The sequence below is a fragment of the Drosophila rhopaloa genome, unplaced genomic scaffold (genome assembly GCF_018152115.1).
Source record: "Drosophila rhopaloa isolate 14029-0021.01 unplaced genomic scaffold, ASM1815211v1 contig_3, whole genome shotgun sequence".
NCBI lineage: Eukaryota > Metazoa > Arthropoda > Insecta > Diptera > Drosophilidae > Drosophila > Drosophila rhopaloa.
In genome coordinates, this window is record NW_025335123.1 from 1,941,576 (window position 1) to 1,959,384 (window position 17,809).

General features: G+C 33.8%; 1 protein-coding gene across 1 annotated transcript; it reads left to right on the forward strand.

The window, feature by feature from the left end:
- The first annotated feature begins 81 nt into the window (after positions 1–81).
- LOC108045761 (protein no-on-transient A) lies at positions 82–8,427 on the forward strand. Its single transcript, XM_017125179.2, has 5 exons — positions 82–500; positions 3,353–4,553; positions 5,448–5,759; positions 5,820–5,884; positions 7,853–8,427. Exons 1-5 carry the CDS (start codon positions 174–176, stop codon positions 7,958–7,960), a joined length of 2,013 nt encoding a protein of 670 aa, XP_016980668.2. The 5' UTR covers positions 82–173; the 3' UTR covers positions 7,961–8,427.
- The last annotated feature ends 9,382 nt before the right edge of the window (positions 8,428–17,809 follow it).

Consider the following 17,809-nt stretch of genomic DNA (forward strand, 5'->3'; position numbering starts at 1 on the left):
GAAAAATAAAAAACAGCAATGATGCCTGCCAAATATCGATATCACCGATGATTTAAAATCATCGATGTGTAACATAAATGTTTTTTCACATCATCTAATACAAGTTTGATTTGGAGGACGGTTGTTTGAACAAAAAAGTCTTGTTTGTCTAATTAAAAATTCATATTTTAAAAATGGAGAGTGCGGTTAAACTAGACAATTCTAATAACACCACTCCGTTGCAACAACGCCAGCAACGGGTTAATCCACCCAACAAAAACATTGGCAAGCATAATGCTCAAAAGCAAAATGATACTTCTGATGGAAGTCCGGCCGAAAAGAAGCCTCGATTTGGGCCAAACACCCAGAATGGTGGTGTGACGGGTGGTGGTGGTGGCCCCAATCAAAATCAAAACAAGAACTTTGGAAATAAGGGTGGTTTCGCTGCCAACCGCAATCGCAACCGCGGAGGAAATCAAAACCGGACGAATTTTCCAGGCGCAACTAATGTTAATGTAAATGTAAGTTTAATTAGTAGATGTGTCAGATTGGGTAGATTGTTGTTCAATTGCTCTGAACTTTGCACGATTTTGGGGTACAGCTGCGCATAAATACACCTATTAATAATACAAACGGGACGCCCCTGATAGTGTGCGCATTATACTTTTGTACAATGCTATACATACACTGCTTTGACCGATTACTGTTGCAAAATTATTTATGTATGTACATGTGTTACCATTACCCGATTCCCACTTTATGCAGGCATATGTACATAAATTACCGAATACATACAATATTAACAGTAAAATCCTCTTAAAAATGCATTTGCGTATGTATACATACATACATACGTATGTATGTACATTCTGTACGGTTTCCACCTCACATTATTGGTCGAAATTTTAAATTTTCTTATTACATTTTTGTAATAATTCGTTACGATTATATTTCAACCAGTTGATAAACAGTGTATTAAAGCATACTAGTAAATATATGCATTTCTTTCAAAAAGTATAAATCATTTGAAACTGGACTGATCTAATCAATTTACATATGGGCATTTCCAGACAAAGTTTGAACTCTTAGTGTAAAAAAATTTAAAGCAACAGAAGTTTTTATAAATAAAACTTCCATGTAATAAAGCTATGTCGATTTTCCGATAAATTTTTTTTATCGTTCCTATTGCAGTTTAATGATATAGTCGAAGGGTTTTTAAAAAATTAAAGCCGATATTCAGAAATTGTTTAAAAATCGGTTATATATATTCGTATATATAAAAAACAACGCAGATATAATCATTTTCATTTATATTCCCAATTGTTTCAATGGAAGCTATATAATATAGTCTGTAGATCCGGCCCAATCCGTACCTGTAAAGTTTTATCCGAATAACTTTAAAATTGAGGGACTAAATTGTTCTACTCTCTTTGTGATGCATATCTTGAATATTATATGTATATACTTTATATAGTCGAAAACGTCTCTTTTCTGATTTGCAAACGTTTGACTGAAATAGTACCCTCTGCAAGGGTGTATATATATTTATACAACATTTGGTGGCACAATTCATTTATATATATAACTTCCGTTAAGTTTCTTTGATTTCTTTGTCGAAACCATAACAAAATATGTTATAATTCAAATTTTGGCTTGATTGACCTCTTGACGGAAATGCCTATATTCATTTTAAGCTAACTAAGAATTTCGTTGACCTATGAACGTTCAAATATTGAACTTTAATATGTCGAGTCTCGATATCAGCTTTTTGTTGTTTCTATTACAATGGTTTGGTTCGGAGTCGCGTCTTCTCGTTGTTGTGTTAAGAAAGCAGACGTGTTTGATTTGGATGGATTCCAGTTCAGGACTATAGATATTAAGAATCCGTGGAAGAAAGTTAATTTCGATATTATTTTTCGATATCTAGTCGATGGACCTGTTACCTGCACTACTGCTTACAATTTTAACTGCGTTTCTCGTAGCTCCTACAGCTTTTAAAAATTCTAACATTTCAAAACAAAATAAAAGGGTACTGCAAACGTTCTACCTCATCATAGCGATGAGTTTTAGTGCCATTTAAATGTATATATGTATATACACATATGATTATTAAAAACAAAAACAATTTTTTGCAAGAAAAAAATGTTTTGTATTAAAAATAATTTTTCGAAAAAGATCCCTCGAGATTGTTTAGGGTTCTAATAATCGACAACAAAAATACGGCTTTTTCTCCGAAAAGAACAAAAACAACTTAAAACTATTAATTAAATTAACTAGAAGCCTTCTCCAATCCTATAAATTAGGGAAGTAGTCTCGGTTTTGTATCTTTTTTTTTTGACCAAAAAAACATCCATTTCAAATTAATACTGAATTTTCGGCCCATCGGTCCGTCCATCTTTTTTAAATTGCCGGCACTTTTATTGAAAAAGCTGGCCAGAAAAGGCGGGAGATTATGGATTTAATGTCTTGTTTTGGTTAATTTTGCATTTATGGTTTTTCCTGAGTTTTTAATTTAGCTTCCAAATAAATCAATTTTCCTGACTAAAATACTAATCCAGTGAAAGAAACAGAACTTTGTTAACCTTCTGGAACCTATTAAAAACAAGCTTAAAATGAAAAAAAATGTATAAAGAAATAACTAAATTGCATTTATTTTAGGAGCATTCTATGGCAATAAGAACAATCAAAGCTGACACGTTTTATATTATTCATCTTCGTTAATTGATTATCTAAGCTCGTTGATGTTTAAATGACTAATTTTTTAGTTTGAGTCAAAATAGGTGTTTTTAAAATGAAGTTGACATTTTTTTTTTAAAGATTTAACATGCTAAATATTATTTGAGGGACTCAATATCAGTTGGTACTTCTGAAAACAAAACATTGCAAAATTGTCATTATGGTAATGTTTTTCAGAAACTAATTTTGTAACTCTATTGATTCAGCCATATTAACATGTTTCAAAAAATAAGTAAGCAGCATAAATAGTTTGCTTTAATAGGGTTTAATGATTATGGATTTGTTTGTACAAAGTATTGTGTTTGAAAACTCTTTCTTCAGTTTTTTGTTACATACAGCCTTACAAGAGAGATCCTATATCTCTCAAGAAGTAGCTTATTTTTTGTATTGTGTTAAAAGACTGTTACTTTGATTTTAGGGGAAAAAGGGGAAAGTGTATATCTATATTTAAATGGTCCGTCTGTAGCGCCGATTCAGTCATTGGATCAATGTGTACCCATGCAAAATGTGAACTAGAACGTCAAAAAATGCCAAGTTCTTGGACGCATCCATGTGGGTTTAACTGGATCGGCAGTACTGCAGATGTGGCTTACATATCAATTTTTTGTACTGATTAAAATGTATAATACACATATAGCAAAAGCCCAATAATGAAAAACCAAAAACACCGGACGTTATCATTGTACCTGCAAAGAACAACGAATCTGAAACTGCAAGCCAAAACCAACCGAAACAGAATGCTAATAAAGGCTCAAATCAAGACCAAGGACAGGGTCAGGGTCATGGAAATCAAGGAGGTCCGGGAAATAATCAAGGATTCAGGGGTCGTGGCGTTGGCTACAACCAAGGTGGAAATGTTGGCGGTGGTGGCGGAGCACTCCAGCACCAGCACCAGCAGCAGCAACAATATCAGCAGCGCGACAACAGAAACCGGGGTCCACGCTCGGGAGGTCCAGGAGGTATGAACAGCTCCAACATGGGTGGCGGCGGAGGCGGTGGTCCGCGTGGCGGGGAAGACTTCTTCATTGCCCAACGGTTGCGGAGCATAGCTGGACCCACGTTTGAACTGGAACCGGTTGATGTGCCGACCGAGACGAAATTCTCTGGACGAAACCGCCTGTACGTGGGCAACCTCACCGGAGACATCACAGACGATGAGCTGCGCGAAATGTTCAAGCCGTATGGAGAGATCAGCGAGATATTCTCAAACCTCGAGAAGAACTTCACATTCCTAAAGGTCGACTACCATCCTAACGCCGAGAAGGCCAAACGCGCCCTAGATGGCTCGATGCGAAAGGGGCGCCAGTTGCGCGTTCGTTTTGCACCCAACGCTACCATTTTGCGCGTGAGCAATCTCACCCCGTTCGTGTCGAACGAGCTGCTGTATAAGTCCTTCGAAATATTCGGTCCCCTCGAGAGGGCCAGCATCACCGTCGACGATCGTGGCAAGCATACAGGCGAAGGCATAGTTGAGTTTGCCAAGAAGTCGTCCGCCAGCGCCTGTCTGCGGCTGTGCAATGAGAAATGCTTCTTCCTGACGGCTTCTCTGCGTCCGTGTCTGGTGGACCCGATGGAAGTGAATGACGACAATGACGGGCTGCCGGAGAAGGCGTTTAACAAGAAGATGCCGGACTTTAACCAGGAGCGAAGCATTGGTCCGCGTTTTGCCGATCTTAGCTCCTTTGAACACGAGTACGGTTCGCGCTGGAAGCAGCTGCATAATCTGTTCAAAAGCAAGCAGGACGCTCTTAAGCGAGAGCTTAAAATGGAGGAGGAAAAACTGGAGGCTCAGATGGAGTACACTCGCAATGAGCAAGAAACTGAACTTTTGCGTCAAGGTTAGTATGTCAAGAATAAATCGGACTTTCGGTGAGCTAAAGCCATATTAACATTTCACATTTAAGGCGATTGCAACGTTAAATCAATATCATTGTTAAAATGGCTTTAGGTACACATATAATTTATGCCTTTTAAAACTTGATTTTAACAAAGCCCAACATTATCGAGGCAAATTATCTATCGGGACACCATCTAACATCGTCTTTAAAAAAAAAGTCAAGTATAGAAAAATTCTAAACAGTACATATTATTTGAACAAATTTAGTTGCTTGCTTTCCAGCAGAAGAATTAATACTTTGCAAATCAGAGATTTACTATCTCCACATAATAATAGTGTATTTTCTGCCATAATATCTGCAGAGACAATTTCTAGAACTGCTTTGCTTTGATCGCTTAAAAAAATGTTTACGGACCAAACACGATTGGTTCCAGGAATTGGCGTATCTTTCTTTTCTCTGGTAGGGGATCATCTGGGTAGTTGAGGATAAACAAAGTTGTATCGTCGAAGAGACAAACATCCGATACGCAGTATTTAATTTATTTATTTATTCAGTACATTGCGGCGTACAGTCTCTTAAGATCAAGAAGATATTTTCCTGAAAGAGACACTAATGAATTCATTTTGTCTTCAATGAAGCGGGTGATCAATCTTAAGCAACTTGAATGTTGAAACTCTTTGCATACTCTTATCCTAAAGTTAGGTTTATTATGGATGGGAATGTAATTACGTTGAATAATTAGTTGCATATTACATAGTTTTATATTATAAGATGGTAACACCATTACCAATGTGTATACATCGGCTCTGCCTAAACAGTTGATGATGGCGTCTAGGTGACGATCGCAAGTCAATCTCTTCTTATCTAATATTTGCATATGCTTTTTTGTTCCAGAGTTGAGAAAGCGCGAAGTGGACAACGAGCGTAAGAAATTGGAATGGGAGATGCGCGAGAAGCAGGCCGAGGAGATGCGCAAGCGCGAGGAAGAAACAATGCGTCGTCATCAGGGCGAGATGCAGAACGTCATGCTTCGTCAGGAAGAGGACATTCTCCGTCGGCAGGAGAAGAAGAACCTGTTTATGCAGGCACAGCAGCTTCATTCTTTGCTAGATCAGCAGGAAGGATTTATTAGCGGTGGAGGCGGCAACAACTCTAGCTTTGACAACTTCGGGGGAAACAGCAATTCACCATTTGAAGTTTTTAGAGGTTAGATTACAAATGTCATTATTCCCTTGATCCCGCTGAAATTTAAAACTTTCACAATAGGCAATAACAATAACAACTCCACCATGATTGGAAACAATTCTGGTCCTGGAGGACCCAATACACAGGTATGTTCAAGTCGTAACTACTTCTTCACGAAATATTTGATTACCAGATCTGTGGTAGAGTTTCTGTCTACCGCTCTCATAAAAGTATAACCGAATACATAATTCATAAACAATAGAGTTTCTCTCTAACGATTCTTCAGGTCTGTTTCCGACACATATACGATTTTTTTTCCTTGCATAGGAAATGGGGATGAAGTCAAATAATCAAATGTGGGAGAAATTTTCATTAACGGTATACAAAAGTTTATTTTTTCTGATGAACTGAGTTACACCAGGATAACAAATTTCATTTGCATCTACTTCTGTAAATCAAATTCTGAAACCGGGAATGCATACCTAACCATTTCTTCTGAGAAGTGCACATTACTTTAAAAACAGCAGGGGTTAGCCGTCTCTCTTTCAAATACAGGGGGGCTGATGAATATTGCTACAATAAATAACTTGAATAGCTAATTTAAGGGGCGTGTTCTCGTCCTATCGTTGGAGTACAATTTCCGAAAAGTGCGGATAAATGTAAACAGATAGATCGAGTTTTATTTTCTCCTCCACACATAAAAGATAAACCCTTATGTGACTAGGTGGCAGCTCTGGGCAAGAATAACCAAACCAGTCGTACTGGACAGCTTAAAAAATATATCAAAATTATTGGGAGGATAAAGATCTTATACTCGTGGATCGGGTAGCCGTGGAAAGACCGTTCTCTTTCGAAAATAACGCCAGAATCGACAACAGGGGATTGGATTCTTTCTAAAGATTGTTGGAATCTTGGCTATATAAAATCAAGTTTTAAATATAAAGGAAAGCCACAAATGTGTCTTAAATGTCGAAACTGGCGAAGCAGTTGGTGGCTAACGCAATGGATTCATCAAAATCAGCTTTTTGGAAACATTTTGTCGCAATTCTGAAAAACAATGCTGGGCTGAGGGTTTGTTGAGACCAAACTAGTTAAAAAAAAGGTGTCTATCCCCCTACACAGTCCAAAAAAATGTCGAAATTCTAAAGTGGTTACCTTCCTTAAAGAATTTAAGTTCGACAATGCCTCGTGTTGCAACTAAACACCACACTGTGACACAAATTGGAGCATATTCCGTACCTTTAATTATTTGCAGGGTGGAAAAATTCTATATTCGAATATTTGTTTTGTTTACGTTGCCGTTTTGATTATGATGGGCCTGGTAAGGCACATTTAAGCTTGTTTTCGTCTTTTGATTCAAAACACCTTTTGCTAAATTCCAAGAGAATCGGCCAGTCAGCTAAGTTCGGAAAACACTTAAATTTTACGAAGAAATATTTTCTATGTGCAATTTCTACAACGACTGTTTGCTGTTTGCCTTGTGAGTAGATAATCTCAATGATTGTTTTGTGTGGCAGCAGCAACCACAGCAAAATGAAGTTCTTTATAACTTCTGAACTGACTGTTCGATTTGGACCTTTTTTTTGTGTGAAGATACATTTTGCTTCCATGTCTTCAGAATCTCATCTGCATGCTATATACTACCAACTTTCTAGCACTTTTGGTTTTTGAGGCTTGATCAAGAATATATATATTTCATAGGGTCATAAACGATTTCTTCTACCTGTTACATATTTTTAAACGAATTCTCTACGTGTAACATGATTACGTTACTATTTTTTTTTTTTTGGTAGCTGCTTTCATCAGCCACCCTGTTTTTCTCACAGATGTGTGTAAATTGGGATGCATTTAGGACTTGATTGGGGGCACTATTTTTGTAGGATATTTATTTATGTTTTGGAAATCGTAATATTGAAGTCTTTTTAAACGAAGTAAAATGGTCTTTTATATACCAATCAGAAGGTGGGAATGTTTTCATGCGTCTTGGGGATATGCGGTTATATATTTTACCTTGGGCATGGTGGGGCACAGTCACATATATTTAATCAGATGTGGACTTAAATATAAATTACATTTTCTCTCAATTGAACAATTGTATTTCATTGCTTGAATAGGACTCCTTCGCTTTTGAATTTGGGGTAAACAATATGAACCAAGGCGGAAATCAACGCGGAAATAATGGCGGAGGAAATAATGTCCCATGGGGACGTCGACGTTTTTAGACACTGGAGCATACATTTCCGGATGAAAAATAACGTACTCTCTAACTCATTGAGTACGTTTTACATTTGACTTTTTGCTTGTTCGCGAGCGAAATGTGAAAAAAGAAAATAACTAACATAAAAGGATCGTCTAATCGAATGCACCCAAATATGCGATGATTAAATATTTTATCAAATATTTGAATCGTCAATCGGTCACAATAAAGAGTCAACCATGGATAATGACATACAAAGGATAAACCCTTACAAAAAAACAGAATCCGAATCCCAAAATGCTTGTGCTTAAAAGTGCAGGGTTGCTAAAAAAAAAAACAACAAATATTTTAATCATTACGTACATCTATTTAATCATAACGATAATGTTCGATATATGTATGTAGTGACTACATTCTCCAGTAATATGATAATTTTTTTTGTTTTTCATTCAAATGAAATATATAGAGAAACATAAATAATCGCCCATTGAATTTAAAGATGAAAAGCTTTTATTAATTCCATTAACAAGTCGACGGTGAGTATTCCGGATGAGCGCATGGACCCCAAGCTCCATCTGGTCTGGATCTTTCAATTGGATTAGTCTCCTTCTATGTACACAAAAGGACAAATGTGTACAGAGACAATATCACAAAATTCGATGTTTTCCCAACAAAAATATGTTTGTATTTTGTTATAATTTTAACCATTTCTAAAGAATTGTATGATTTCAAAATTATATTAGGGTTAAATCTTCCTTCACTTTGTGCAAATCCAAAGTTTTAAAACTCAATTGCTCCGAATTGCTTTTTAAATCTTTGAAAGTTTTTCCCAAAACAGACTATTTAATTTTTTGTCTTTTTTAAAACTTGATGACTCTATTTTTTCATTTTTATTAAAAAGTTTTTTAAAATAATTTGTTTTGCATTTTTTTAAGCTATTTCAATATATTATTTAATGTTATATTTTAGTTTACTTTTTTAAAAATGACCGTTCGGCTGTTTTCTAATGAAGATGGGCACACTGCAAATTAGTCAAATATTTTTGACTAAATCAATCAGAAGAATGTGGTTTTATTTATGTTTGATTTTTAAAATGATTAAGAATTATAGCTATATGGTGTTTGATTGTTGGAAGAAAACAAATTTCAAGATATGGGCATTCGGGTTCATAAATTCTTTATTAGACAGTCCGAATATAAGAATCCTACCATAATTCCTAAAACACGCTGATGCGACGAAAATGAAACGAATTTTAGAATTATTTTTCAGCATACATATATACTGTTTTGCAAATTAAATCAAACATGCTTGTTGGTTTCATGCCTTACTACTTTTGGGGAGGTCCAGGGTAAGGTAAAATCCGAATCCTTACTCTCAGATTTTGGTGGGAAATGAATTCGATCTAAAAACAACCAATTTTAATTTAAGTTTTAGGCTTTGCGCATTTGTTTCAAAGTTTTCTCTTACAAACCGTATAACACTTGGAATTTTCTTGAAACCTGTATAAAATTAATGGTATAAGTAATACAATTTGAACCCAATGCGCAGACCCTAAACCAAAACAAACAAACCCCTTAGTATAAACTCGTTTTTGTGTCTCGCGTATACCTACAACTTTCCTATTTTGTCAAATCAACATAAACAAACCCTAAGCATACAAAATCTAATGTAATAAATACTATCGTAAAAAAATACAGACAAATATTTAATAAATGGCCTTATAAGAATGTGGGTATACACAATACTCCGAAAAAAACATTTGGTACTATTGTCTATTACTTATTTCTGACTCCTGCGGTCGTTCCGGCTCTGCAATAAACTTTATGTAGGCTTATTTTTAGCCAAGGATTACTGTATTACTGACCCATTTCATTGACAATCTTTTTTCGATTTTAGGAATACTATTCGAGAACTTGAAAATGTTGTTTAGATTTTTATAATTGGAAAATTTGGACTTCAAATTGTTATATTTTCATTTAATTCAATTTTTCTGATTTCCGAATGTAGGGCTTTGACATTGCAATTATTAAACATTTAAAAATTGGCTTTTCAAAATATGGATGAAATTTTCATGTTGACCATGTATTATTTTTTCCTTTTTTCAATGTGTTGGGAGGAAAGTCACCCGTAACGGACTTTTAAGGATAATATAACTTATATAGGGAAATCTAATAGGGACCAAACAGTTTTATATTTGGGAAGTTTGACTTTTTTTACTGGCGCTCATCTGTACTAAATATATTATTAAAATTTAAATACACTATGCTTGCAGAGATATTTTCATCAGAAGTTTGATCGCGACAATGGGGGCAACTATGGTCCTTAAATGCGAATACTTTATTAACATTATCAGACGATTCCACATAGATGTTGCCGTTGCTATACAGTTTGTTCGCTTCGTTTAAAACCACCAACAGAAATCTTTTTTAGTAAGCTATGTTTAAAATACTATTTTTCTTAGTAAATGATTAAAAAATGTTGGGGTCAATCGACAATTAAAAAGGGTTAATATAAAAATTTAAAAAGCATAGACTGATTAGACTCTTTTTAGTGTAGTTCCAAATCTGTGGCTTCATATACAGTAGAGCCCCGGTTATCCGGCCTTCGATTATCCGAACCTCCGTGTTATCCGGGTTACTGAATGGGTCAATAACAGTTTTTCCTAAACCTCATCAGTGACCTGCCCTCTATATTCAGCCATGTTTTGTATACCAAATATAAGACTATGCCAATACATTTTCCATTTTGTATATCTGTACGACTAAACTTGATTTCACCTTTCAAACTACGTAGAAAATAATTGAATTTTTTTTAATCCTTTATGTCTTCCGTGCTATCCGAATTTTCAATTATCCCCGGCACCCCTTCTCCACATTTCCTCGGATAAACGGGGTTCTACAGTATTAGTTTCCTTCCCTACAAAGTCGTTAAGTTTCGTCACTACGAGACCGTCTGTTCATAGTGATTGAGTGGTAAATAGCGGAAAAATTTTTGCTGGCGAAAAAATGAAAAAGCATAAGGTGGTTGTACCGACCGAGAAAGCAATTATTTTATTGAAGTCGACTTTTCGTTGAGATACCCTTATTAATGTTACCCAAGCACAACCTTTAAATACAAAATAATTAGGATCTGGGTCCCTGGGAAAGCCGTATAGTTTATATATTTTAATATTCGGATCTGCAAAAGTCCTGAACAACATTTAACTTTTTTTTTGGCAACATATACATATTGGGTATTGGACTTATTAGCAATTGCAATTTTGGCATTTATGAGTTTCTAAGCCGTTTTATTCATTCTTGAATTTTGCTAGCGCTTAGATGATAAGCCAACCATTAGTACTGTAGAATTAATTTTTGGATTTCATTAATATATCATGCTTACTCAGTTTTCAGCATTAAGCACTCAATAAATAAATACATTTTGGAAGTAAATCTGAAACATGGAAAACAAAATACCTTTTAGGTATAATAGAGCATAACCAATATGATTGTGTTAACTTAACAGTAGCGGCAGTTTTAGTTAAATTAACGTTTATCTACTTAAGATATATTGTTTTAAATCCTTTAACATTTTTCGTACCACCAAGAATTGGAAATTTGACTATGAGTTGTTGGGAAAAAATTGAGGCGTGTAATAAACAAAGTGGGATGACAACGTCTTTCGCGTTCTCAAAGAATGTGCTCTTCGAGAAGGATGAATATTTCAATACCATGGCGAATGGGAAAAGGTAATGCCTGCCCTTGTGAAATTTTATTAATTTACCTTCCAACAGATACAACAATTTAATTATTTTCACATTCAAATTTTTTTACAGGTTTATTTAATGAATGTGATGGCATGCATCGTATATCATATACAATAATGTTGGAATCATTTTAGATGGAACTTTGATCAATTTCGATTGATATTACGAATGCGAATAATATATAAACTACAACCAAAATTTAATTCAAGTTTAAAGATGTTCGGGAAATTGTCCTTAACGGCATATTAAAAACTTAGGGATCGGATCGGATGGCCTCTGCCATTATTTAATTACACTAACAGGAACTTTTCTGTGACTTTTCCACCGTTTATTTAGATCAGCACGAAGTTTGTTTTGTCTTCGGCTTTTTCACAAAGTCCGATGCACATGAGTCAAACCCTGCAGAAGAAATATATGCGGTTAAGAGAAGCAAAGAGCATCTGTCCAGATCTGATTTGGATTTGAAGAAAAGGGGTTAGGGGTGTACATTGGCCTATGCTTCAAACATCCTTTTATTAATAAAAAACTAATGCAAATGATTGAGAAAGCGTTGAACGCACAGGTTTGGAAGATGCGATAATTACTTGCTATACCTTGCAAACTATATTGTGGAAAGATACAAATGTTAATGCTCATGTAGAAACAAAATAAGGGTGTACCAATTTTTTTAATTAAAAAATCGAACATATGTTTTGCAGTTGTGCGGCTTCTTTCCAACCTTCTGTCGAATTCTTGAATCGGAACTACTTGAGTTGGAAACATCTTATCTTATTTTCGGAATAGAAACGATCATTCAAACTAGACATCCTTAAAATTTTTTTTGTTAAAAAAATGTAGTAAAATCGCTGTATATATTTTATTACAGTTTTGGTGAGAAAATTTACTTTTAATCTGCAATTTATCTTAGATTTGATCTTATCTTAAATATGAGTGTAAAGTATAGGTATGTTATTTATTGTTTCTGGAGGTCCACATCGATTCTATCAAAATCCTTTACCTATTTATGACTTTTATATCTACTTTGACGTCATCGGAATTACAATTCGTACAAATTTAGTTTTTGAATTTTATAAGAATATGTATATGAATAAATTCATTTCAGAATGGAAAAGGGAGTGAATTTTAGCTCCAAAGTTAGCTTACACAAAAACCTTCTCAACAATGGATATTCGGAACGACAATACAATAATTACTGAGGAAAGTCCAGTGGGCGAAAATGAACATTTTATTTACATCTCTTCGATGGAATTTGTGACTTCAAAGCATATCATATTATCGTCGGATGAGACAAAATCCAATCTCCTCAATTTTGATTTTGTAACTCAGCGTAGACGCAGACCAATAAGAAATGCCTTCAAGCCACATTATACATTTTAATCTACAATGTTTTTCTAGCAAAAGTTTTAATCCCATCGAGTTAATATCCCAATGAAAACATAACATACTATAAAAAAATTTTGTTGCAATTTTCTAAAGATTCTTCAATGATTCAAAACACACCTTGTAGGTAGTGAAGAGAATGGTTTTTGAAACAATTTTAAAAATCTTATTGTTTGAGCTTTAACTTATCAAATATTAATTTAGAAAAATACCTTTTGTTTTTCTTATTAATTATGTAATACTAAACAGTAAAACCCAACGGAAAAAAAATTGAGATATAAAAAAAAGGTTATAACAAATTTGTAATCGGATCGGTCCGAATCAGACAATTGAAACATAAAGCGCTGTTATATGAACCATTGACCACCTATATGGTATTTGGCCAGATAGGCCAAATTTCATTTCAATGTTTTTGATTATAAATGCATAGAAATTATGCAGGTAAATTCATTTTATGCGTAGAATGCTATTTTCAATTTGGATAAAATGGGAAGACTGTATCCTGTTGCTCCCAAAGCAAAAAATCTGGCTAAATTCCTAAATGCTCATGTTTTTTTTCGATATAAAGATGAATTATTTAAATATTCAAATTTTTATTGCAAAAGAAACTGTATTCCTAACTTCTCGTTAAAACATTATAATTTTATCGAAATAAAGAATTTTCACATTTTAGTGTTTTAATCCCAGCCTAGAAAGCCACTGAATAAGACGTTTCGAAGTGAGATTATATAGGTTGGACTATATTGTCATCCAAACATTAAAAATTGATTTATTGTGATTGGACTAAGTATAATTAGTTAAAATGAAATTGCTTGGAAAAAGTATATTTTATGATTAACACAACACGTACACATTTGGGACCAACCACTGAAGATTTTCTATGCAAAATTGGGCACCTGTGCCCACTTGAAACAAAACAAAATTGGAATTGGTACAGAGCTAACCGCTTAAGTAACCAAATTGATCTTTGAAAACATTTGTTGTTTTATGGATGATCGTTCCCAAAATAAATGCGTGCGGATTTTGGGGGTCGAGCCAGAGATTAGCCGTTTTTTCGACGAAACTCTTGAGCTTTGGCCAAAGCAATATTTTCAAGATCGCAATATGGTGTCTTTGCTCGCAGCTGAAGTCCAATCAACTGACAGCAAAGCGCTAAAATATACCAGGTAATCTATGTTAATATGTAACGAACACTTAAGCTTCAAAGTGTTTCTTAAAATTACTACTGATCAACGTTGCTTGGTTTTTGAACCGATCAACGTGGGCTTGCTGTCGATTTTCCGATTTTTTTGCAGCCATCCCCCAAAAAAGCTGTATTTGAAAAAATAACAATTTAAACAATTTTGACTAATCCAGTTTATGTTTGCAGGAGATCAAACGCCTTGACGAGCCCGCACACGACTTTGCCACGGACCTAACCCTTCCAAATGTGCATTTGGATATAATGGCATTCGTATTGGAACAGATATCAACTAACTTGTTTAATTCAAAAATTGTAAATATTTTTGGCAACTTTAAAAAGAGCACACAGTTAAATGAAAAACAAAACGTAAATAAAAAAATCAATATGAAACTTAATAAAGCTAATTGTTTTTTTTGGTTTATTTTGGAATATCAATAGTAATACATACTTTTAGGAATTATTACTCTTCCAAACATAACAACATTTCTGTTTTCGTTAGGAATTATTGGACTTAAATGCGACATAGCGATGATTTGGAATTTCAGGAGTTTGACAATGTTTTCAATAAAATAAACCTTATTAATGTAGTTCAATATTTTCAAGCCAATAAGTACTTGTGGAGAAGCCGTCAATGCTTAAATTAAATTGGTTTTTTTTTTCATTAATAATTATTGATGACTTCCATTTTACAAAAAGAATTTCCAGGCAAGCTCAAGCCAGATTTTGCCTGACAGTCAACACAAAATTTTTTTTTTGAGTTCTTTCAAAATTCGACAAAAGATCATTAAAATTCTTTTATTTGAATGGTGAGAAGCTACAAACATATGTTTTTGTTACTTAAAAATGTTGTATGATTTGATTTTTTCCTAACATTAAAATCAGCAAGAGGAGAAACAAGTTAAAGACCAATTACTAACAACACAATAGCAAAAATTAATAAAGTTACAAACAATTACAAACTTTGTTAAACCAGCTTTATTTCCCATTATTTAATATACGACTTTGCATACTTAAAACTGTGAGCCACTTAAGGTATAAATGCAAATAAAAAATAAAACCTCGCTATTCGGTTATGAAACTACATTGCGTTCTTGTTAATGTGAACAACTTTGGTCTTGAATTGATTCGATTTTTAACTGTGGCTTGCATATCGTGAGGCACTTTCATTAATAACAACATCAAGCCTCAATAAACAAAAACTGGCAAGAGCAGAAGGGAGACATTTTTGTAAAGATGGTTAAGATATTAGGGCTGTTTCCCTGCACAGGCTTAAAAAATGGCTAATTTCGTTACCAAAAGAAAATTTCAAGTCAAGTGGTTAAGGGTGTTACTAAAAACGGTTAAAAGTGAGTCAAAGTTTATATATTCCATATAAGTAGAACCAAAGAAGTAGATCTCTGGACTTCAATATTTTTTTAGGTGATTTGGATTTGGATAAAATGGGTTTTAGGAAAATGAAGCTGCGTAGGTATTCCTATTTTTTTAAAACTTGAATCTTGATCGAGAACTCCCCTATGACTTAATTTGCATACCGTTTCCTTAAATTTGTTGTGTTCCAGATGGTCAAACATGTTATTTCCTCATATATATTTCTAATAAAATTCGTTACAATCGAAAAAATTGTGCATTGATTTGGGTTCAAATCCAAACAATGTCGAATTTTAGGTAAAGAAGATGCAACAAAAATATTCAGCTATAAAAAGTAAACTTGCTATATCCAATTAACTACATGTTTTCAGCTTAAACTAAATATGATTATAAATTGAGTCCAACTCCCATAAGACGAACATCCCTAACTTAAAATCTCATTGAGGCGAACTAGATTTGTTGTCAAACTTTCAAAACTCATTTTTAAAATATAATTTCCAAGTGCGTTTAGTTTATATATATTATAAGTTTTATATATTATAGTTTTTTATATATTATAAGTACCTCCTCATACGGGGTTATCCACGTATCGTAAACCTTTTTATTAATATAAAGGAAAAATCAAATCTACTAATAGTTTTCTGATATAGTCCAGATTAAAAAAATTTCATTTCAACTATACATTTTATATCGATTATGTATAAAAAATATAAAAAGGCTTGGTCAACAAAGTACTTATTATTTTTATATAAACTGACATAGTAGATTATAAAAATGACAAAAATGTTTTTTTTGATTCTTTGAATATGCAAATAAATAACAACAAACTAAGAAAATACATTTAATAGCTATATAATGTGATAACTAAATTAAATTGTAACATAACCGCTATTTTAGTTTCAGATATTTTAATTATTTAAAGGAATAATACCACAAGATGTTAAAAAATACTTGAAACACCAATTAAAAACGGCACAATTAAAGGTATAAAACCCAACCCAAACATTAATATTTTCGAGCTGCCCTCTCTCAATAAACGAAAAATATGTATGTATATACATATGTAGAATTTACTTTTCGATATGTTTTGCATAATTTTGATGTAGATCATATTCGATGTGTAATCAACAGCCCCCCAAAAATATATATAAACTTCGAGAAAGGCCAAACCTCGGATATTCAAATTTTCAGAATCTATGTATTTTGGGGAACCCTGATACGAAAAATTAGGAAAGTTTCTTTGAAAACTTTTGGTTTTTTGTTATTTTCTTTAATAAGACCTTTATCAAAACAAACATATTTTTATGTATATGACTGTCGAAAACAAAAAAATGTATTTTAAGTTTTAGGCGTTGTGCAATTGCTTCCATAACAAGAAAGGAAAGCTAACTTCGGGCGGAGCCGAAGTTGATATACCCTTGCAGAATATTCTATAAATTATATTCTCCAAAATTATTCATATGATGCATTCTTAATACTCATAAAAAGTCCCAACTTCATAACTTCACAAACACCAAAGCTATGGCATTTCCGATCAATCAGTTATATGGCGGTTATAGGATATAGTCGTCCGATCCTTATGAAATTCGGTAGGTCGGATTGATTAGCCAAAAATAAAACCCATAGAAAATCTGAACTTCCTAACTTTATGGCAGCTATATGATATAGTCGCCCGATCCGGCTCGTTCCGACTTATATACTACCTGCAATAGAAAGACAACTTTTGGGAAAGTTTCAAGCAGATAGCTTTAAAACTGAGGGACTAGTTTGCGTAGAAACGGACGGACGGACGGACAGACGGACATGGCTAGATCGACTCTCCTGGTGATGCTGATCAAGAATATATATACTTTATAGGGTCGGAAATGTCTCCTTCACTGCGTTGCAAACTTTTGACTGAAATTATATTACCCTCTGCAAGGGTATAAAAATGCATGTCACGTCAGTCAAAATTAATTTTTTTGATTATAGGTAACTGTGCGTATGAGTGATAAATATAGAATGCACAGTTCTGAAATAATATTTTTTTCAAAAAATTATACGCGGGCTGGATTTGGACCTTACAATTTTCATACAAAGTTGGACCGCCCTAATGTAGGTAAATATATGTATGTACATATATGTACATATCAAATGCTAAAGATTATGATTACATTTTTTGTAGAAATATAAAAACAAAAAACATAAGAAGTTTACTG

Coding starts and splice junctions, on each gene's coding strand:
- LOC108045761 (XM_017125179.2), top strand. CDS start 174: ATGGAGAGTGCGGTTAAACTAGACAATTCTAATAACACCACTCCGTTG. Junction 501..3,352: donor CAACTAATGTTAATGTAAAT/GTAAGTTTAATT, acceptor ATACACATATAG/CAAAAGCCCAATAATGAAAA. Junction 5,760..5,819: donor ACCATTTGAAGTTTTTAGAG/GTTAGATTACAA, acceptor CTTTCACAATAG/GCAATAACAATAACAACTCC.